General features: G+C 43.3%; 1 protein-coding gene across 3 annotated transcripts in view; it reads left to right on the top strand.

The window, feature by feature from the left end:
* Positions 1 to 24,819, top strand: part of ttc28 (tetratricopeptide repeat domain 28) — a 400,474-nt gene that overhangs the window by 286,364 nt on the left and 89,291 nt on the right. For 2 of the 3 annotated variants that reach the window (XM_084056166.1, XM_084056167.1), the window contains one exon: positions 9,946 to 10,453. In XM_084056166.1, the coding sequence (XP_083912292.1) occupies positions 9,946 to 10,453 (508 nt within the window). Of the gene's footprint in view, positions 1 to 9,945; positions 10,454 to 18,367; positions 18,423 to 24,819 lie in introns of those variants that run through there. The other variant, XM_084056168.1, reaches the window with a different exon arrangement.

A 24,819-nucleotide genomic window follows, 5' to 3' on the forward strand; every position in this document is an offset into this window, starting at 1 on the left:
AGCTAATGTTGGGAGCTTGTACATCTGCTAATTTTAATTTTTACTTTAAAAAATAAAATCACAGTTCTTCATCCAGCCCTCCATCCCGGCCCCCCTGGCTCCCCCCCCCCCCCCCCCCCCCCCCCCTCTGTAGACGTGGGGTTGTGTTCCCTGGCAGCTCGTTAAGAGAAACACTGGAGCATGGTCCTTCTCACCTTGCTCTGCTCTGCACTGCCTTTTAATTAGACAGTGTGTGTGTGTGTGTGTGTGTGTGTGTGTGTGTGTGTGTGTGTGTGTGTGTGTGTGTGTGTGTGTGTGTGTGTGTGTGTGTGTGTGTGTGTGTGTGTGTGTGTGTGTGTGTGCGTGCGCGCGTGCGCGCGCGCGCGCGCGCGTGCGTGCGTGCGTGCGTGCGCGCGGCGTCTTTACTATCTTTTCATGTGGTAGGTGATTGGTACTGTATATGTGCAGGGTTTTTTACTGTATTTTTTGTGCTTTGTGATTTATTTTTGTGTGTGTGTGCATGTATGCATGTTGGTGTGTGTGTGTGCGTGTGTGCGTGCGTCACCCCATCATGGTTCATCCTTTTGAAGTGACATCATCTAATAGCAAGCCTGTTTCTCTAATGTTCAACCAAGACAGTAAATAGCAATGTATTCATTGCTTTTGGCTATACTCTTGACATGAAGTCACAGTGGCATTGTCACAAAGCATACATGACAATTATGTATGCTTCACAGCTATGAAGAGGGTACGTTTACTATATCGTCTCTGTTGGGTGGAAACCTTGTATGTCCAAAACTGTTCCAATTCAAAAACAGCAAAAGTAGCAGATCTGCAAGCTCGAAACGTGGCGCGAAGCGACACGTTTTGAGCTTGTAGATCTACTATTTTTGATACTTTTGTGTGACGCTGCAGTATGATCAAGTAGGGCATTAATTTACCCAAAAATATATATTAAAAATATGGAGATAGGAGGTTTCTGCAGCGATATTGTGAACATTGACCTGCAAGGGTCCAGAGTTAAATGAGCACTTTGGATCTTTATACTGTGTACAGTTTACATAGATGAATACAGTGCCCTGGGGTTTGTTTACATCATGTGTGTCACCATGGTCACCGTGGGCCACATGTCACTCACTCATTATGCAAAATATATCTGTCTGTTTGGCGTTTAGGCTTTGTTCAGACTACAGACTAATCCAATATGTTTCTCGAATGTGATCTTCAGGACTGACTGTCCACCCGGTTATTGACCCATTAAGAACGCATCTGTGTCATTTTAAGATTGCTTTGGCTATTAAAACATAGCAGATATACAAGCTCATAACGCGGCACCGAGTACTAGCTTGTAGATTTGTGCAAATCTTTGAATATAATATGTTTTTGAACATTTGTAACTCAAATCTTTTCTTCTGGGGATTCTACTAATGTCTAATTCTACAGTTTTCTGAAACACACGACCGTGTTTACTTCGAAAATAGCAGATCTACAAGCTCACAATGTGCAGCGATTTGACACATTGCAAGCTTGTAGATCTGCTCTTTTCGGCAATTAAGCGACACCGTTGTTTGACGTAAGCATGAATCAGGCTTCAGTGTCTCGAGTGCCCAGACCGAGACAGATCTTTAGAAATCCGATTTGAATCGCATTTCAGTTTCCATAATTATGTTCTTTTTTACTGTACAGACTTGAACAAAAACAATCTGATTCCAGTATAGATAGATAGGCCAAAAATCAGATTTGGGTTGACAGTCTAAACATAGCCTAGTGGAAAGTTAGTGGAAAGTGTTCTGAGGGTCTTGAGAGTCCCTTGACTAATCCAATGGCTGTAGATTACAGCTGGATCATTTTAGATATGACATAGATGCTGAATGTTTTTTTCACCATGCAGGCCATGGTGGCTTCGACTCGCGTCTCCAAACAAGCCCTTTTTATTCGTTCTTACGGATTTTGCACTTCTGTAGTTAGAACAGTTAGGTTTAGGTATGGTTTTGGTGTGGTTAACGGTAAGGATGAGGAGGACATTCAGCCTGGAACTGGGTTGGAAATGTTATAAATGGTTACGTACATGGTTTCCATGGGCTACATCACTCAATATCTATATATATATTTATTTTTTCTAATAATATTTTTAATATATTAAAATATTATTACCCTGCAGCATTGTTGACATTGTAATGTAATTGGGTAATACAGTAAGGAGAACAACGTTGCCAGATTCTGTGAGAGAAACAAGCAACCAGGTCTAGGAAAAACAAGCCCAAAAGCGACTATAGGCCACATGTGCACTTTAAACATATACATCAGCTATTTTCAAATAGCTCACCACACGACGCGTGAGCTTGTAGATCTTGGGGGGAAATAATAATAAGCAGACCTGGCAACACTGAAGGAGAAATGTAACAGGTTATATAGAAAGTTTGATATGCAGGTATGCAGGTGTGTGCATGGCCCTGCATTTATGCAAGCGATATACCTTCTGCTAACGGTGTTAATACCTGTGTTGACCCGGTGAGGTGGAGAGTTGTTCCCACCCCTGTGCTAATGGAATCAAGCACATGTAGCATCTCCTCTTCTCTCTCTCTCTCTCATATAATCCCATTATAACAGCACTCTGCTCAAGTACCGGCTGGCCTGGCCTCTCACAGCACACTGCTGTTGGGCCTGAGGGCCAGCCAGCCACGGGCCTCGTAAAATAGTGGTTAATTTAACTAGTAGGCCTGTCCCCCGACTAAGGATTTCTATAGTCGAATCTGATTGGCCAAATGTTGCCTATAGTCGACTAATAGTCAACTATTTTTATTTTTTTATTTTTTATTTTCTTTGGCATGATTCGACTGAGACTGGCAGTCGGCAGTCGAATCATTCTGATTTGACTCTCAGTCGAATCATTCTGATTTGTCTCTCAGTCGAATCATTCTGATTTGTCTCTCAGTCGAATCATTCTGATTTGACTCTCAGTCGAATCATGCAAAAAATATGTTATGCAATAGAGGAACATTCCATTTGGGCTGTAGGGGTGCTTAATGTCTGATTTAACATATACTTGGTTGGTTTCTCCCAATAAATCATGATGTGTATCCTATTTTTGGCAAACTATTATAACAAATTAGGCCAATCTCTCAGTAGAATAAAAAAACATATATATATAGATTGGCAGTCGACTCAGACTCCCCTCGACTGATTAGTCGACTATTTGAATAATTGAGGTCAGGCCTAGTAACCAGTAACTAAAGTTTTCAAATAATTGTAGTAAATGTACGATATTTGTTTCAAGTACAGTACTTAGTTATTTTACACCACTTAGTAAGCAAAGCCTCAAGCTATGGGTACACAGGAATACAACATCAGAATAGTAAACAAACTTTGTTGCTTATACATCACAGATTCCCCCAACATCCCACATTTTGGACTGTTCCTTTACTCAGAAATGCATCAAATGAAAACACACATACCAACCAGATAAGATCAAAACTATAACACATCTCTTTGGAAACATATTTCTCAGAGACCAAAACAACAAATCATTCATTATAGTCAGAGTCTGAAAGGAGGGTAAAACCCAGGACGCTTATCGGCCTGCTATGGCGACAGTTTGCCCTCTGCAATCTGCAGCTTCATGGCGCACCACCGACGGAACAAAGCCGGAGCTAATCGGGGGTGTGGGGGGGGGGGGGGGGGGGGCGGTAGACTAGGGGTGGATTAGCTTCACACTAGAGCTGATTCTCTCCCACATCTAGATTATGCCTGAAAAGACCTCGAGTCTCAACCTTAACCCATTAAGATCGGCAACGCATCTGTGTCACTTTTTGGTTTGAGCTAAAAAAGCATTATTTTACACTTTGGCTGTTCAAAAATAGCAGATCTGATCGTAGCGCGGCACCGAGTGCCGCGCTACGAGCTTGTGGATCTGCTATTTTTGAAAAATCGTATAAATGCAAATATTTTTATATATATTGTTTTATAGCGAACATTTGTAACTCAAAGCTTTGCTTCTGGGGGGTCCCTGGAACATATTTTTAGATGAGGGTCGGCGGCCAAATACATTTTGAGGGTCCTTGAGATGAAAAAGTTTGAGCACCACTGACATAGAAACATACGTTTTTTCAGAATACTGTTGGAATTTAGAAGACAGACATTCGTAGAATCGGCTTCAGGTCTTAGTAGGTTAAGACAGCGAGGAGGAAAAACATATTTTCTTTTCCTAGCATTCTTATCTCTCTCCCTCGCAAACATTTTCTCACTGCTGTCCACCTGTGAAAATAAAACTACATAGAGAGAGAGAGAGAGAGAAAGAGAGAGAGAGAGAGAGAGAGAGAGAGTGAGAGCACACAGGCTCAAAAAGTGAAAGTGCAACACGGGGGTCTCTAACGTAACGTAGCAAGAGTATTAAAGCTTTGAAACAGCACAGACTGCTGACCTCCAAAGTGACGCATTCACCGTAGGCCTTATTAGCTGTTTATGCAGAGGGTAAACAGCTGGGAATTGGGGGCAGCTGTCTGCGTGTAGACAGATGTTCCATTAATCACACAGGGCCAAGCTAATAAAGCATCTCCTTCCTGAGGTCCCCGGCTCCGCGTCCTCCAGCTGGGGAGGGGTGGGAGGTGGGTGGGTGCGGGGGGGGGGGTTGGGGTTGGACGCAGGCCAGCGGAGAGGACAGTCACCCTGGCCACGATGAAGGCCAAAGCGCTATAGCTGCTCGTCTTCCCTCTGACTTGGAGCCTCACCAACAGGGACGCCCCCTACCCAACCCCCCCAACCCCCCCAACCCCCCCAGGTCATCACGCGGGCGTTTAGAACTAACAAGACGTGCTCGAAAGTCAAACTTAACTCTTGTAACGGATGACCAGTGGTGGAAAGTAACTAAGTGCGTGTACTCAAGTACTGTACTTAAGTACAATTTTGAGGTATTTTTTCTTTACTCGAGTGTTTCCAATTTCCAATACGTTTACTTCTACTCCACTACATCTCTGATGGCAAATATTGTACTTTTACTCCACTACAATTATTAGTTAGTTAGTTACTTTGTAGATTTTGATTATTATTACAAAACATACAGTAACTATTTCAACCCTACAGTATATCGGCCATTTGAAAATAGCCGATCTACAAGCTCACAATGCGTCGCATCGCGACGCATTGTGAGCTTGTAGATCTGCTATTTTCTAAAGATTTGTATACATTTGAAAACTTGAAATGGGACATTTTGTATAATGAGTACTTTCACTTTTGGTACTTTAAGTACACTTTGATGCAAACACTTTTATACTTTTACTCAAGTACATTTTGAATTTCGGACTTCTACTTGTAACAGAGTATTTCTACATTGCAGTATTGATACTTTTACTTAAGCAAAACATTTGAGTACTTTTTTTTCCACCACTGCGGATGACCTATACTTACTGCACTTGTGTGTTGTGTTGTAGGATGAGAGAGAAGTTTTTAATTCGGTACAAAACAGCTCCCACTGAGCCATCATTAACATCGCTAAACACGTTGCACCTTCATTCGTACACCGTCGAGCTGTCGCGGTTCGCTGTAAATCTAACTCACTAAAACAGCTAGCATGTTCACAGACAGCTGCTACGCATTATTTATGCCTCCAGAAGCGGCATGATCACCATTGAGCGAGCGGGCCGACAAGCAGTTGAATTATACATCTATTACGGGCTGAGAAATAATTTGAGAGGAGATGTACCCACAGGGAAGAAATAGATATATTTTCCACTTTTTTTCCAGAGGGGAGCGTGCATGATGAAAACACAAGCGGCGAGTCCCATGAATAAATGAAAAACAAGGAATGCTGTAAAGCAGCAGCAGCAAAAAAAAAAAAAATCAATAACACTGAACACTCACAAAGACACTTATACAAGCAAGACACTCTCTTTTCTCCCAATCCTTCATACATTCTTTTTTCTGCAGCTCAGCACACACACACATACATACGCCTTCCTCCCTATCTTTCTTTCATTTCACATGGCTGCCGATGCCTGCAAGCAATTACCTGCCGACATAAGGACTTCCAGCAGTTTGCTGAAGTTTAAAGACTCGACAAGGCATTATACGGGCCCAGGGAGGCAATTACCCTCCGTCACAACTGTTGCTGTTTCATGTTCCCAGATAGCCTATCTAGGGCTGCTCAATTACATGTTGCCTTTTGAAGCTCCGCTCCATCTCTCTCTCTGACTCCGACTTCCACTTTTCTGAGAGGCACAAAAACACAGAAGATTCCTCATCTCTGTCTGTCTTAAAAGTGAGTGAGAGGGGGGGGGGGGGGGGAGAGAGAAGGGGGTTAGTGCTGAGACATACAGAGAGAGAGAGAGAGGAGGGGGAGGGGGGAGGGGGGGTGAGCAATCCTTTTCCAGCTGAGATGAGCTAGGCTTGTGATCAGTGTTCCTCTAAAGTGAGACTGGAGACGCTGCATTTTCCCCTCAGATGGAGGCTGATAAGGAGCCATGCAGGCAGCGGTGGTGCCAGCCAGCCGCGGCGGCAGAAGATGCACTCTGCTGGACACTACCGGGGTCACTAATATCTGTCGAGGTCTCTCTCTGGACACCTCGCCATGTGGGGCTGCTGCTCAGTTATAGACTTATAGCAACAATCACAGAACACACCACACCTATTTGAGACGAATCCACAGCACACGGTGTCATTGCTGCTGCAGTGTCAAAATGCACTGTGTGGTTGTACTGTAGTCAGGGAACTACAGTACTAGGGCAGCGCTCTGTGGATTAGTCCAGTGGTTCTCAAACTTTTTCATGTCAAGGACCCCCAAATTGACACTTATTACCCCACGGACCCCCATTTGAAAAGATAAGCCAGGGACCCCCATAAGAGAAGGTTTTTACAGCTCTCTAGCAGTGATTCTCAACCATTTTAATTTCAAGGACCCCCAGTTTGACATGCATTAGGCTACGGACCCCAATGTAATGGCATTTATACCTCTGGGACCCCAATTCATATTGTAAAATCAATGTTAAGTTAACTCTGAGAGTGTACAAATGGAACCAAATGGACCCGTTAGGGTCCATTTGGTTCCATTTGTACACTCTCAGAGTTACAGACCCATAAGGGTCCATTTGGTTCCTGCCCATCATTTAGCTGGGGACCCCCTTGAACCCCCTCAAGTACCCCTGGGGGTCCCCGGACCCCACTTTGAGAACCAACGGATTAGTCTATAGGAAAAGGAATAATTGCCAGAAATACATAATTTCAGGCCAAACTGACTCCACTCTAATTCGATTCCACTTCTTTTCTTCACTTATCTTTCCTCCCTTCCCCTCCTCTTCCCATCTATCTCTCCCTCCCTCCCTCCTTCCCTCCCTCCCTCCCTCCCTCCCTCCCTCTCACATTATGTCTGCAGACTAGAGTAGGATCTGATTGTGTTTACAGAGGGACCGGCCCTTCTCCGGATGTACTGCTGATTTGATTAATCCCAACGTCGTTTTTTTTATAAACTGTTGATAAACCTCTGGCTCTCTTATCAGCAAACACATTTTGCACAGAGGGGTCCCCCCCACCCCGGACCCCCCCTCCCGCCCCCCCCCCCCCCCCTTAATGAAAGGTAAACTAGTTCTGCCTGGAAGAGGAGGAGAGGAGATCTATGAGAGCAGCAGAGGGGAGAGAGAAAGAAAGGGGGCAGGATAATATGGAAGGGGCCTAGATGACATGTTAATCAGCGATGGCTTGGCTTCAACCAGAACGCTGTTCAATTTCCAGTCCTTATATCCAGACACAGGGACAGTGGTTTAAGATTCCACAGTCAGCCCTCTCTCTCTCCCTCTACTAAGTATGTTTATATTCCACAGCACATTAGGGAAACGTCTGTTTTCATAGTGCATGCTAGAGGTAATGTATTGTACTTAGCATAATTAGCCCCTTATGTCACACACAGCGGCGCTGCTTGCTCGCGACGCCTGGGCCATGGGTTCTGTTGTGTTGTGTGAGTTCTGCGTGCAAAACTCTCTGCCCGGCCTGGCTGGGCCCCTAGTGTGTGTTTTATTTCCGTGCCTTGGAACAGCCCAGTGTATGCATGCCCACCACTTTGCTGCTGCTGTGTCGAGTTATGTGGTTGTATGCCCATAGTGGCTTTGCAGCTGTGTTGAATGTAATGTATGCCTTTGGAGATATATACTCTTGCATTTGACTCTTTATACCCCAAGCATGCCTGATACACAGTCCCAACCGCTAGTGGTGATGGAAAAAGTGCTCACATTTTTTACTTAAGTAAAATTATCAATACTGCAATGTGGAAATACTCTGTAAGTAAAAGTCTGGAATTCGAAATGTACTTGAGTAAAAGTACAAAAGTATTGGCATCAAAATGTACTTAAAGTACCAAAAGTAGAAAGTACTTTGCAGTGTGTTTTCAAATGTATACAAATCTTTTGAAAATAGCAGATCTACAAGCTTGCAATGTGTCGCATCGCGACGCATTGTGAGCTTGTAGAGCTTGTAGATTGTGAGCTTGTAGAGTTTTCAAATGGCCGAAATTTATATAGGGCTGAAGTGGTTAATGTATGTTTTTTAATAATAATCAAAATCGACAGATTTAATAATACGTAAATAATACATTTTCAAATAGTTGTAGTGGAGTAAAAGTACAATATTTGCCTCTGAGATGTACAGTAGTAGAGGCAAAAAGTACTGAAAATTGGAAATACTCAAGTAAAGTACAAATACCTCAAAATTGTACTTAAGTCCAGTACTTTAAGTAAATGTACTTAGTTACTTTCCACCACTGCCAACCACCGAGGCTATCATCGTCGCGGACTGGCAGCAGCGCTTATGGCATGTGAGCGTGGTTGTTTCCATGGGAACGTAAGCGGTTGGAATAGGGCCTGTGAGGCATTGTGGGACTCGTGTGTCTGCTGCCGCTGCCGCCGCCCGCTATGCTTCTCAACATTGGCCCGATGCCTCCTTCCTTCTGTGTGGACAGAAATAGGCAAATATAGGGTTCGTACTCAAAACATTCTGGAGCCGATCATTTCCATAGTAATGTACCCAGCCAGCTGCTTGTTGGCTCCCTGCACTGCATTCCTTAAGATCATTGGGTCTCAAAGTGGGGTCTGGGGACCCCCAGGGGTCCCCAGCAAAATGTGTTAATATAGCATCACAATAATTGTTACCTTTTTATACTTTGACTATTCAAAAATAGCAGATATACAAGCACCGAGTGCCGCGCTATGAGCTTGTAGATCTGCTATTTTTGAACAATCGTGACAATGTGTGCAAATCTTTGAATATATATATTTATAAAGCGAACATTTGTAACTCAAATCTTTGCTTCTGGGGGGTCCCTGGAACAACATATTTTGAGATGGGGGTCCGCGGCCAAATACATATCATTTTGGGGGTCCTTGACATGAAAAAGTTTGAGAACCACCGCCTTAGATCAGTGGTTCTCAAACATTTTCATTCGCAAGAACCCCAAATCGATACATATTAGGACGCGGACCCTTGCAACAAGAGCTTAAACTGAATACCCTTGCATCTATTGGCCATTTTAGGAATTTATATAATAACCGTGTATGCAACTGTTTTAACTGATTGCTGTCAACATGCAACTGTTTTAACTGATTGCTGTCAACATGCAACTGTTTTAACTGATTGCTGTCAACATGCAACTGTTTTAACTGATTGCTGTCAACATGCAACTGTTTTAACTGATTGCTGTCAACATGCAACTGTTTTAACTGATTGCTGTCAACGTGCAACTGTTTTAACTGATTGCTGTCAACATGCAACTGTTTTAACTGATTGCTGTCAACATACAACTGTTTTAACTGTTTGTTGTCAACTTTATTGTTTTTCTTGCTGTTCTTATGTTATTTATATGTGTGTAATCTCGGCATCATTGTAAATGAGGGTCTCCCTCAATGATCTCTCCGAAAATCTCAAACAAAGGTTGAATGAATGAAAAACTGTTCTTACTCTCTCTCATTCTCTATCCCTCCGTCCATACAGGCAGCCTCCATGGCGTTGAGCAGCCTCGGCCACGTGTACACGGCCATCGGCGACTACCCCAACGCCCTGGCCAGCCACAAGCAGTGCGTGCTGCTCGCCAAGCAGTCCAAGGACCAGCTGTCGGAGGCGCGGGAGCTGGGCAACATGGGCGCCGTCTACATCGCCATGGGGGACTTCGACAACGCCGTCCAGTGCCACGAGCAGCACCTGGGCATCGCCAAGGCGCTGGAGAACAAGCGCGAGGAGGCCCGCGCCTACAGCAACCTGGGCAGCGCCTACCACTACCACCGCAACTTCGACAAGGCCATGTCCTACCACACGCACGTGCTGGAGCTGGCCCAGGAGCTTGAGGAGCAGAGCATCGAGATGCGGGCCTACGCCGGGCTGGGCCACGCCGCCCGATGCATGCAGGACCTGGAGAGGGCCAAGCAGTACCACGAGCAGCAGCTCGCCATCGCCGAGGGCCTCAAGGACAGGGCGGCGGAGGGACGGGCGTCCTCCAACCTAGGTATGTATGTATGGATGTACTGTATATGTGTGTATGAAGAAAAACATCACATGGATGCAACTGGGACATACTGTATCATCAGTGTTGTAGCCTGGGGTCTACAAACCGGTGGGAGCTTTAAACCAGTGTGCGGATGTTTTACCTTCTCCTTGTACCGTACAGCAGTGGTTCTCAACCTGTGGGTCGGGATCCCCAGGGCGGTCCCCACATGATTTTTTTTTTTGGGGGGGGGGTCCCCGGATGACAGTGAAGTGACAATTTAAGGACTTTAAAGACCTTTTTAATACCTACAATTAAATGAATTGAAAAAAGACCATTACTGAATCAAAACTAATCAACAAACTACACTATAAAACTGGTCAAACGTTGGCCAAATTCTCAAATAATATTAGAAAGACGCAAAATTCCTCAACTCCTACATTCCAAGTGCTTATCAGGGTGGGGGGTCCCCAGTTCAAATATGATTATTTTGGGGGGTCGTGGCCTGAAAAGGTTGAGAACCACTGCTGTACAGTATGAGTAGCCACAACAAACCTCAGGACTAGAATCTGCTGTGTGAGTGTCAAGCTCTGGCACAGTAATAGCGTCCCCCCCTCTCTATCCTCATATAGTAGCTCCCCCCTCTCTACCCTCATATAGTAGCTCCCCCCTCTCTACCCTCCGGGACTCCGTCTTTGTGACCCTGGAAGTTGAGGACAATGTAGGGGCGGAGCATCATGGCGGAGCGTCGTCATCATACATGTGACCAGAGAGTGTGTGTTTGGCATCGTCCTCCAGGATAAGGAAGCACCTGGCAGTTAGAAAGTTAATGTCCCAGTTCAGATAGGGAAGAGGTAAATGTTTACTGCGTGTTTGCTCACAGCGTAGAGGATTTACGTTTGTCGCCGTGTTAATACTGACGAGGTAGGGGTCGCTTCCTCACTACACACAGGGTTTCTGGACCGGATGTGATGAGAGGGTTGAAGAGGTCATGATTTACCCATGAGAATATTTACACAGGGCCCAATAATAACAGTGTTTGAAGGTGGTGTTGTGCCAAGTTACAAATAAAGATGATTGTGTAACCTTTATTTTTCACACCAGGTTTTGGTGGTTCCTATTCTGAGCACATCCTCTGGTGTGTACTGCTGCTAATGTGTTTTTCTGTCTGCTTTTGGCTACATCCCATTATGTGTGTTATTATACATGAGCTGTTTACTCGCTGGTTGTTCTGAGGATGTCTGGTTCTTAAGAGCTGTGGTGCTTGCTCTTGCTTTTTAGGCCAATTTAGTAAGGAACACTACAGAATCCCAGTTGTTCACACTAAAATAAAAATGGAACGATGGAGAATTTTTATAGACCTCTTTCACACCTACTCCGAAATTGCTGTCTGTAATTTTTTCAACTGAACACAGTTTTTTGGATGCCATAGATAGATAGATTTTATTTCTGTGTCCTACACACAAGTGCCAAACCCTCATGGGTTTATAAGACACCATTTTACGCTTACATCATGTTTCACAATATATTCACATAATACATTCAGAGTGTTCTGTCTTCTCCCCCAACCTTGACAAATGAAATCTGCCACAACAAAAGCTCCTTTAACAAAACATATCTCAAGTTTTTCATAATCATCTAACTCAAGGAAATCACCACAAATAGAAGACATCTTACTAACAAATACCTCTCTTATATCATCATATTTAGAGCAATAGAACAAAAAGTGAACCTCGATCATTTTCAATTTCACCAAGTTCACAAAACAAACAGTATCTCTTTTCCTCTGGAGTGGCATTAAACCTGCCAGTTTCCAGAGCTAATGGTAATGTTCCTGACCGTATTTGTGCACAGAGAGATAGTTGTCTTTTGCTTAAATTATACTTCACATAAGGACTGATTGACCTATAAAAAAATCGTATCGAACCCTTTGTGCACAGGCCTTTAACAGTATTGCATTATGTTGAGTGGCATGTTCCGTTCCTCTCCGTTATTAATTAATGATAGACATATGAGGTGATGAAGTACAAGGTCATTCCATTGGAAGCCAGAGAATAAGACCCCACTACAAAAACCAGAGTGTTAATTGAACACTCCAAGACTATGCGAAAATGTACCCTTTGCAGGATTTCACAGTGCATTGTGCGAGGAGGGAGCCAGCAGTGCCATCGTGTAACACACGCTATCACTGGATAAAAATTAAGCCCATAAAAAGCTTTTCAGTTTTCATGGGAAATCTCTATCCTCGTATTACTCCTCCCCCCACCCCCACTAGGGCTAGGCGAAGACTTAATCAAATCTAGAAAATGAATCCTCAGCTGAAGATAAATAAAATGAGATGGCGGGGAAATTAACTATACGATCAGGTCTTCTGATTGGAACTTAAAATGTAATTATTGTACCCTCTTTTGAAGCCTTGGTTCTCACAGCCCAAAATTCTCCCAGCGAAATGAAATTATTAGCAGAGGTAACCTTGAGCGTGACCGACTAATATAGTGATAAAAAAGACAGCGCCAGTCGCCAGAAGAATAAAGGTGTCCCGGTGGATATTCAACCCCCCCACGACGAGGTATACGACCCGACCCATTCGACTGCATTATAAGCCACGTCGAATGACTTATGATGGTCATCAAGGCCGCTGTAAACCTGACTCTAATGGACAAGTAAGTGGCATAATGGTCTCTCGCTGATGAATTATTCTTTCTGCTAATGTAAGAGCAGGGAGCTGGGGTTAATCATCCAAACATAAATTGAAGTTGTCCTTTGACCCAGCCTAACGGTCACGCTAGTCTGGTTTTGCTCTTAGTGTCGAAACACAAGGATATTTGGGGAAGGTGATAACATGGTCGTCATAAAACCAGGTCCTCTCCAAAGCTGAGACGTTTATGACGCTCCGTGTGAGTTTTATTGCGAGCGGGGGGTTATGTGTTTCACGCGGCGCTACATCTAATCTCGTCTCGACAGAGCTGGCTGGCACTATATGTGACGGCTCTCTTATAGTGCCAGTCTAGAAGCTGTCATTCAGATGTTTGGCTGGTACCGGCAATTGTATAGCATTAGTTTCAACATGACGGTATACTTCCAAATCGTGACAGAGTAATTACAGTGCAGCTGATGTTAGTGTCAGAGAGCGTTAGCCTGGGTGACACCAGCGCTAGCTAAGTGAGTGCATGGGCTGGTTGGAGATAAGTCTGGTATTGACAAACCAGCAGTGGTTGTAAAGTAACTACGTACATGTACTCAAGTACTGTACTTAAGTACATTTTTGAGGTCTTTTTTTTTACTTTACTGGAGTATTTCCAATTTTCAGTACTTTTGCTCCTACTCCGCGACATCTCAGAGACAAATATTGTACTTTTACTCCACTGCAATTATTTGAAAACTTTAATTACTTGTTACTTTGTAGATTGTGATTATTATTACAAAACCACTTCAGCCCTATATAAATTTCGGCCATTTGAAAATAGCCGATCTACAAGCTCACAATGCGTTGCGATGCGACGCATTGTGAGCTTGTAGATCGGCTATTTTCAGAAGATGTTCATACATTTTATTGAAACTTTGTGAAATGGGACATTCTGCATAACGATACTTTCTACTTTTGGTACTTTAAGTACATTTTGATACCAATATTTTTGTACTCAAGTACATTACTTGTAACAGAGTATTTCTACATTGCAGTATTAGTATTGATACTTTTACTTAAGTAAAAAATGTGAGTACTTTTTCCACCACTGCAAACCAGGCTGTATAGCAGGGAAAGGTTGTGACTTGTGTAGGCCATGGAGAGTTCAGTGCCTGTTTGAATGTCTCGTGAAGCCTCATTGAAGCTTCTCGTTTTCACCTTTGCCCTCGTTGCCTATTTCCCCTCGATCACCCCATTCTATGTCTCCCACACACCCTCACTCGCTCGTTCCCTCCCTCCCTCACTCCCTCCTTCTCTCTCTCTGCACACCCCTAGTGATTGTAATCTGCGGCTGTCAAGCTCCCCGTAATTGAAACTGACTTGATGAATCGCTTAATTACCTTTAATAGCTGATTCGAGAAGAGCTGAATAATGAAGATAACAGGGAATGAAGTGGGGCCCGTGAAGCATCATTTTCTGTAATTACACCATGTTTTGTTGTTGTTGTTCGGTGTTGTTGTTGCTTTTTGTTTGCTGCGACGGCGGGGCGAACATTTGCGTTCGTTTGCTTTTGTCATTAACACAACACAAGCTCCCCCGAGCGTCGCAAGAAATGCACTGAACTTTACAGGATGTTGTTTAGCGTTTAAAATCTGGTATTTTGTTAAAACTTTTGGAGAAGAACAATTTCCCTTTTTTGACTTTCATCCACATCATGCTGGCAATTCAAAATCAGGAAGTATGCGCTAAATCAAATCAAATTCATTTCAGAAGTAACCTCACAGCTTCATTATTGAGCATTCAAATTTACCGGAACCTGAATAAACCCGTACGGTAGAACATGTTAATGTAACTACTGTAGCACATCTTACAGTGGTTGGAGGTGATCTCCCTACTTTCCATTGAGAAATGTAGACCCTGGTGTCAAGTAAGATACCTACTGGTTGACCACTGTCAATATGTCAATAAAGGTATTTGAAGCAGATGGTGCACAACCATCTCTATTGTAATTTGGATATTGTCTAACCTCTTTTCATTGGGGGAGGGTGGCAATGGACATCCGCTGGACGGCAGGTGCGGGACCAACTGTGGATTCAAGGCAAGATAAGAAATAGAAGTCCACACACTGTGACTTTGCAGAAGCTCCCAATCAAGGCTTTATTATAGATTAAAGTTTCGACACATAGGGCCCTATCTTGGGCACCGCCTTACACCTTATCCCTACATTTCTTTGCCATTTTTTACTATTTTTAAAAATAGTTGAACTATTTTAAAATGTTTTTGTTTTTTTTAAATGGCTAATACGTTTAGGGATGAGGGGTAAGGCGGCGCCCAAGATAGGGCCCAAAAAAGTCTCCTTCAGAATGTGTCGAAACGTTAACCTATAATAAAGCCTTGATTGCAGTGTGGAGACTTCTATTTCTTATCTTGACAATGGACATAAAACGTACAGTTTGTAGCTTTAAGCTTGTCACCGATACTAGGTAGGCTACTATACAAAGTCTTCCACTGATGGAATGCATACCACAGTGTATCCATGGGAGCGTGATCCAGGGTGCGGACTCTATTGTTCTGTTATAGCCACTCGATCAAATGGTAAATGGTGCATTTATATAAGGCGCCTTTATCCAAGGCGCTTTACAATGATTGTGCATTACATTCACCCATTCACACACACATTCTTCACACACCGATGGCGGAGGGAACCATGAAAGGTACCGACCTGCTCATCGGGAGCAATTAGGGGTTCAGCGTCTTGGGCATCAAGGTATCAGACACATACCTCCATCGTTTCTTGCTCTCCATGGATCCAGGCTTCTTTACTTCCCTTTGTCCTCTTAATGATGACCATTCACAATTTAACTCCAAAGTTATTTGTGGGAAAATGGCCAAAATTTGTCACATTGTAGGGTTGATAAGGTGTTACTAAGATAGATAGCACAACTGACCGATAATGTAATTAACGGTTATTAGAGCAGTGTTTTTCAAACTTTTTTGGCTCAGGGCACCCCTGTAAATACTTTTTTCATCCATGGCACCCCTTAATTACATTGTTACTTTATAGCACCTTACATTTATGTCATATTACGGTACGTAAAAATACTAATCTTTCCCCCTAAGAGTAAAACTTGAGAGAATATCCGTTACCATGATTGAAAATAACTTTAAACTTATATTTAAACTGGAGTGATATTGATGAATTCCAAATATTATCAAAGTATTTTGCGGCACCCCTGGACTTGCGTCATGGCACCCTAGGGTGCCATGGAACCCACTTTGAGAAACCCTGTATTAGAGACCCTCGAGGGGCCTGATAAATACAGTTTTTAAAAGTCCCACAGTGCTGTTATACTCTGATACATCAGTACCTCATGAAACTGCTTCTCGTCCAATCAAATTACTTGGCCGGAACTAAGTGTATATAAATACAGTATATATTGCACTATAGCGATGATGGCAGCGAGAAGTTGTAAGAGAAGTAGAGAGAGAGAACTTTTTTATTATGCCCTCTCAGCTTGCTCTTTAATGATGCGTGTAGTGTGGGTGGAGCAGCATGTGACATGATGGCTCTGAGGTATATATGGAGCTCCACTGCTACTAACACCAAGACCCAATGCTTTAACCCTTTCAAACCGGGAAAGCATCTGTGTCATTTTTAGATGTATTTGGCTATTCAAAAAATAGCAGATCTACAAGCTCATAGCGCGGCACCGAGTGCCGCGCTACGAGCTTGTAGATCTGCTATTTTTTGAAAAATCGTGAACATTTGTGCAAAATCTTTGAATATATATATTTTAAAGCGAACATTTGTAACTCAAATCTTTGCTTCTGGGGGGGTCCCTGGAACAAAATGTTTTGAGATGGGGGTCCGCGGCCAAATATATTATCTAAAAATGTTTTCTAAATCCTAACAGTATGTTGCTATATCAGTGGTGCTCCAACTTTTTCATGTCTGGGACCCCCAAAATTATAAGTATTATTTGGCCGCAGACCCCCATCTCAAAATATTTAGTTCCAGGGACCCCCCGGAAGCAAATATGGGAGTTAAAAATGTTCGCTTTAAAAAATATATATATATTCAAAGATTTGCACACATTTTCATGATTTAAAAAAAATAGCAGATCTACAAGCTTATATAAAATGACACGGATGCGTTCGCGGCTTGAATGGGTTAATAATAATAATAAGCGAGCTACAGTACAGTACGATGCCCGGTGGTGACAGCCGTAGCTTTAGCACTAACTCTGACCCACAAAGGAAAGGATATAAAGAATGTTGCATTCATTCCATTCCATTCCAGTCCCCCACATTTATTATTCATTAACGGGCTAACTTACCCCCTAGTCAGCAATATCTAATAACGTGGGAGAGAGAGAGGACTTGGAAGTGGGTGGCTTTGCATTTAGCTCACATTTCTGTTATTCATTAAACAGAATCTAAATTGTATTGTGTCCCCCCCCCCCCCCCCACAATTCACTTCAAAGAGATTTTAATAACTTTGTTGTTTGGAAGCCATTGTTTTGTATTGTGTGTTGTTTTTTGTTTCACCCGGCAGTGGTGTGAAGTAACTAAGTTGTACTCAAGTACATGTACTTAAGTACTGTGCTTAAGTACAATTTTGACGTTTTTTTTACTTTACTTTCCAGTGTTCAGTACTTTTACTTCTACTGTCTCCACTACATCTCAGAGGCAAATATTGTACTTTTACTCCACTACAATGATTTGACAACTTTAGTTACTAGTTACTTTTCATATATAAATTATGATATTATGAAACATACATTAATCACTTCAGCCCTATTTTATACCTAGGCTGTTTGAAAATAGCAGATCTTCAAGCTCATAACGCGTCGCGACGTGTTGTGAGCTTGTAGATCTGCTATTTTCAAACATTTTAGTGCTTTTACTTTTGGTACTTAAAGTATATTTTGATGCCATTACTTTTGTACTTTTACTCAAGTAACATATTGAACACAGGCCTTTTACTTGTCACAGAATATTTATATATTGCGGTATTGCTACTTTTGCTTAAGTAAAATATCTGAGTACTTCTTCCACCACTGTTCATTGCCCCTTGCTTTCACCCGCCCACGCCTCTTAAATCACAACACGTGTTTTTTTTGTGCTTTTTATACAGAGAATTCATTTGAAATGTCGACACCATCAGTTAGCGGGGGCCTTAGGTATAACCAGGCTTAATTAAGCAATCACTCTCCTTGTTTTTATCCTGTGTGTCCCTGAGGATGGCTGTCTGGTGATGGTGGTGAAAAGAAAGAAAGAAAGGCAACACACAAACAGCCAGGAATGAGCAGATCACAACACATCAGAAGACCGCTTTACTGCCATCCACCTCTATTGACTGAGGTAGTGAAATCATAAGAAAAGCTGCTGCTTGGCTGAATTAGCCTCAGAGGTTTTCCTTTCCTCGTGATACTCCTTTCATAACCGTAGCATTTTTATGTAAATGTTAAACCGCTTATTATGCTGTTGGCGGTATACGTCCATTTAGGAGTTATTTGTGTGAAATGTGAACCGGGCGGAATGAAAGAAAGCGCCGCAAAATAAGTTCTCGTTCTCAGTTTGCTGTCAACACATTACAGTACAGCAGGGTTCCCCAATAGGTGGCCCGCGGGCCATTTGCGGCCCACAAGGGGCAACTGTCCGGCCCGCACCAACTTGGCTAGTGAAAGTTGCAGGTATGGTGTGTGTGATATGAAATGTGAGCTTACCGTAATCACAGTAATCCTTAATCATATTCCATCATATTCAAGGGCTTTTGGAGAGAAATGACACAGACTCCAGTCACTTTTAGAGCACTGCAGAGGTGTGTGTGTCTTCGTGCGCGTGCATGCGTGCAGCTGATACTCGTTGACGCTCGTTAATTTCATATTGGAAGATAATTGAGGTTTGACTGGGCTGAAACTTTATCTCAGTAAATGACATGGAACTCCATATTTGGGCATGGCTGACATCATAGTGACAACATGAGCTTTGAATCAGCTCAGCTTAAAACCAGACTGCACAGTGTGAATGACACACATGGAGAGAGACATTGGAGAAGCCTTCATCGCCTACAAGAGGAACTATTAACAGAGATCCATACACTTGATATTCAGCTGGTAATTGCCCTGTAACCAATCCTGGATTGTAAGGTCACAGATCATTAATTACATTCTTGGACCCTTACAGCCCATGCATAGCAGCAGCTTTGACCATGAACCAACCGTTCCCGACAACGAGCCAGCAGCAGGGAAACTCAGAAGAAGAAAGACCTTACAGTAGTCAACAGTCTACCATGACTTTAACACAATCGGACGTAAAGAGACATCATCTGACTGACACAGGAAAGAAACCCCACATCTGTAAACAATGTGACAAGAGTTTCAGTCAGTTAAGTCGACTGAAGACACACCAGCGTGTTCACACTGGAGAAAAACCTTTCCACTGTCAACGGTGTGACAAGAGTTTCAGTCAGTTAGGTAGCCTGAAGATACACCAGCGTATCCACACTGGAGAAAAACCTTTCCGCTGTTACCAGTGTGACAAGAGTTTCAATCAAGTAGGTGGCCTGAAAAGTCACCAGAAACACCTTTCCATTGTAAACAGTGTGACAAGAGTTTTGGTCAGTTAGGTGACCTGAAGAGACACCAGCGTATTCACACTGGAGAAAAGCCTTTCTACTGTAAACAGTGTAAGAAGAGTTTCAGTCAGAAAAGACACAAGTGTGTCCACACAGTGGACTTGGGTGTTGGAAGTGGATCATTGCTCCATCATTTTTACGGTTAACCATTAACCGTTAGTATTAACACATTGAGCGCCAAACACGTAGATCTACGTGTTTGCAAATACACCCTTCGAGTATTTTTGCGGTTGTCGCTGTTGAGGGATTTTTCCTGTCAATCATCATACTCCGCGGGGAGGAGGCGGGAGTAATGGACTTTGACAGCAAAGTCCATGGGCCAATCACAGCACTTTTCTGAGCCTAATTATTCAGAAAACCCCAAACCACAGAAAATCCACTGAATGTTCAAAGTTCAGGTTTTTTGGGTGTAACTGAGGTCAGAAAACCCAAAAAACGAATCCCAGGGCTAAATTATGAGTACCACAACCAATAATGATTATAATAATAATGGTGGTAAGAGCAGCAACAACGCCGCCCCCCAAGCCCCAATCTGTTTGCAGGTTGTGTGGCCCTCGGCTTGGTACCCTAGACATACTTTTGCCCTTGGGGAAGACTAATTGGAGAACCCTGCAGTACAGTAATAGGTGTCTGTAAGGTTTTATCCTTGGACTGGCAATGAAGCTGTGATGTTAAAGGATCTAAAGGGAAATAATATAATCTCTAGCATTCCGAAATAAGAACAAATTTGATGGCAGCTGCCTTAGAGGACATGGTTGCTCAAACTTTTTCATGTCAAGGACCCCCAAAATTATATGTATTTGGCCGTGGACCCCCATCTCAAAATATTTTGTTCGAGGGACCCCCAGAAGCAAAGATTTGAGTTACAAATGTTTGCTTTAAAAATATATATATATATATATTCAAAGATTAGCGTGGCACTCGGAGCCGCGCTATGATCTTGTAGATCTGCTATTTTTCTATAGCCAAAGAAATCTTAAAATGACAGATACTTCCCCGGTCTTAATGGATACCGTTAAAGGATATAAAGGGAAATAAAAGAATCTCTAGCATTCCGAAATAAGAACAGTTTAGGCATTTAGCAGACGCTCTTGCCTAAACTGTTCTTATTTGGGGATGGTAGAGATTATTTGTATGCAGTACTTATTATTATTATGTATGCAGAACACATTTGATGGCAGCCGCCTTAGACAGACAGAGCAACAAACTAGACCACTATGTTACAAGTAGGCCTTGGAACAATAACAAAAATCCCAAGAAAATCCTAACAGAATAACAAATGTTCTCTTCTGCCAGTCTGCATGGGGGGTTAGTATTTGTCAGTTGTGTTGTGAACACATTTTCTGGGAAAAGCTAAAAGGTCAGACAATACTACAGTATATATTCCATGTGTGAAAGTGATTATAGACTCTTTGTTACCCAAACATGGAGATCTCTGCAGATAGGGGGCTGTGCGGGCCGGGGCTAGTGTCTGCCGACATACCACCAACCAGGCCTCTGTGGCCTGGAGCGTAGAGAGACTTGAGCCATAGGAAGTTCTCAGGTAGTTGGATACTTAAGCCTGGAGATTGTAGACATTTTATTGGTCTGGCCAGGAGAAAGGCAGCTAGCGGAGTTGCTATGGTGGATTTACCGAAGAATTTAGTAAACCTAATGGTCCCAGACAGCATGAATGAGAGGAACGCCGCGAGGAAGGAGACAGGGAAAGAAACCAAACAATATTATTCTCTTTAGCGGTGACATCCTCAACTCTGTGCTAATGAACCTCGAGTGAACGCCAGCAGGCTGACTGCAGGGGGAAAGGAGACAAGGCAGACTAGCTGTTGGACGGTCAAAGAAAGGGTTTGGTTTGGGTTTTGTTATTATACAAGATGCCAGTTTTACTTCCCTCTTCCGCGTAAAAAAAAGATTGATTTAACCTTTGAGAGTTAAATTAACACTTTGACTGTGGATTTGAATGTGTAGTACTACTCTAGTACTAGTTCTCAAAGTGGGGTCCGGGGAAATGGAACCAAATGGACCCTTCAGGGTCCATTTGGTTCCATTTGTACACTCTCTGAGTTACAGAGAGTCTGAATGATAGATAGTTAGAGTATAAATGATAGATAGTTAGGAACCAAATGGACCCTTATGGGTCTGTAACTCAGAGAGTGTACAAACTCAGAGAGTGTACAAATGGAACCAAATGGACCCTGACGGGTCCATTTGGTTCCATTTGTACACTCTCTGAGTTAAATTAACATAGATTTTACTATATAAATTGGGCTCCCAGAGATAGAAATGCCATCACATGGGGGTCCGTAGCCTAATGCATGTAAAACTGGGGGTCCTTGAAATTAAAAAGATTGAGAATCACTGCTAGAGCAGTAAAACTCTTCTCTTATGGGGGGGTCCCTGCCTGGCATATCTTTTCAAATGGGGGGCCGTGGAACTAATAAGTGTCAATTCGGGGGTCCTTGACATGAAAAAGTTAGAGAACCACTGTACTAGTGGATCTCTGTTAGCCATGTAGGCCTGAGGTTTCTGTTCATGGAAAAACAGCAGCAGTACAGTACAGTACGGCCCCCCCTACAAGGCCCCCTTCAGCCCAGTCTCATGACAGAACGTGCCAAAAACTGGACTAGAGGCCCAGCAGTGAAACGCTGCTCTCTCTCTCTCTCTCTCTCTCTCTCTCTCTCTCTCTCTCTCTCTCTCTCTCTCTCTCTCTCTCTCTCTCTCTCTCTCTCTCTCTCTCTCTCTCTCTCTCTCTCTCTCTCTCTCTCTCTCTCTCTCTCTCTCTCTCTCTCTCTCTCTCTCTCTCTCAGTATGTTAAGGGAGTTGCTGTGCTTCGTTCAGACTATTCTTGATGACCCGGTGAAACTGCTCTTTCGCTCTTCTTCCCTCTCTCTCTCTCTCAGTCCCATTGCTTACATTTCCTACTCGATGTATCTTGTATGCATTTTATTACCATACTCACCACGGGCCCTATTAAGTGAAACACAAGTGCTGCAGCATTCCTTTGCATTAAGCAACTCTGTGCCCTTTTCCTCCATCCGCACATCTGCAGATTCAGCATGAAACGTGATCCCTAGCTAAAAAAGAAGAGGTCGACGCATGGCGAGAGAGAGAGAGAGAGAGAGAGAAAAAAGCTAAAGTTTGAGACGTTCAAATGCACTGTAAGGTTTGTGTTGATACAAGAGGAGGAGGAGGAGGAGGAGGAGGCAGATGTCATGCGCGTAGTGGACGGACCGGTGACAGTTGGCCGGGGCGAGCTGAAGGAGGAGGGAGAAAAGGAGGGAGGGGTCAGTCGGAGCGGGGAGAGGAAGCCAGCTCAGCTGGGGTTGCAAGGCGGGCGGAGAATGGACGCAGCGCTCCGTGTGTGTGTGTGTGTGTGTGTGTGTGTGTGTGTGTGTGTGTGTGTGTGTGTGTGTGTGTGTGTGTGTGTGTGTGTGTGTGTGTGTGTGTGTGTGTGTGTGTGTGTGTGTGTGTGTGTGTGTGTGTGTGTGTGTGTGTGTGTGTGTGTGTGTGCTTATATTGGCAGGCCTCCCACCCACCCCGCACACACACACATCCATCTATCCATCCATCCCCCCTGTCTGCTTTATCTTCTGTCTTCCTGTCTCTCTCTCTCTCTTTGTATCTGTCAGGCTGTGTAGGAGATGTCTGTGTCTGCCCAGTGACCATTTGGTACCTTTGAGCTCAGCCCCCATGTCCCACCATGTGTGCGCACGCACACACACGCGTGCGTGCGCACGCACACACACACACACACACACACACACACACACACACACACACACACACACACACACACACACACACACACACACACACACACACACACACACACACACACACACACACCACAACACAACACAGTAAAAAGCCTGTGTTCAAAATGTTACTTGAGTAAAAGTACAAATGTATTGGCATCAAAATATACTTAAAGTACCAAAAGTAAAAGTACTAAAATAATTGAAAATAGCAGATCTACAAGCTCACAACGCGTCGCAATGCGACACGTTGTGAGCTTGTAAATACATCCAAATTGTACTTAAGTACAGTACTTGAGTACATGTACTTAGTTACTCTCCACCACTACACACACACACACACACACACACACACACACACACACACACACACACACACACTACGGCTCTCTACCTCCCCCCTCTGATCGTAAACGTGTTCAATATAATAACTTAGCTAATAAAATGTTGCATATTTTGATTGGATTTTTCCCCTTCATTACCTCCCTCTCATTGTTAAGGGGTAATATTTACTGTGCCCTGTGCTGTTGAGATTCCCTTCTAACTGGGCCATTTATTTAGGGAATTTGAAAGAGAACGAACGGTCTGTTTCAACAGTCTGTTTAATTCACACAAAAAAAAGTCTATCTGGAAGTCTGACGTACCATAGAGACCATTGGTTCTCAAAGTGTGGTCCGGGGAAACCCCAAGGGGTCCTTGATGGGGGGTTCCAGGGGGTCCCCAGCTAAATGATGGATATTTAGGGACCAAATGGACCCTTATGGGTCCGTAACTCTTGAGAGTGTACAAATGGAACCAAATGGACCCGAACGGGTCCATTTGGTTCCATTTGTACACTCTCAGAGTTACATTAACATTGATTTTACAGTATAAATTGGGGTCCCAGAGATAGAAATGCCATTAAATGGGGGTCCGTAGCCCTAATGCATGTCAAACTGAAGGGTTCTTGAAGTTAAAATGGTTGAGAATCACTGCTAGAGCTGTACAAATCTTCTCTTATGGGGGTCCCTGCCTGGCATATGTTTTCAAATGGGGGTCCACGGGCTAATAAGTGTCAATTAGAGGGTCCTTGACATGAAAAAGTTTGAGAACCACTGCCATAGTATAGTCTATAGTAGTCAAAGTCATGGCATATTCATACAAAATGAACAACCTTCGCTCTGACTGTTTACCGTGGCCCCTAGATTTGATAATGATAATGAATGTATTCGTACAGCGCTTTTTACAAACAAGGTTACAAAGTGCTTTAACAGAACGAGATAAAAGAGCATTTTGGTATGGATGGAATCCTGCGACCTTGGTGGACCAATGAGAGCTGTTTGAATAGACCTAGGTGGACCAATGAGAGCTGTTTGAATAGGCCTACGTT

Source organism: Gymnoscopelus microlampas (genome assembly GCF_963454915.1).
Source record: "Gymnoscopelus microlampas genome assembly, chromosome: 4".
In the NCBI taxonomy this organism is placed as follows: Eukaryota; Metazoa; Chordata; class Actinopteri; order Myctophiformes; family Myctophidae; genus Gymnoscopelus; species Gymnoscopelus microlampas.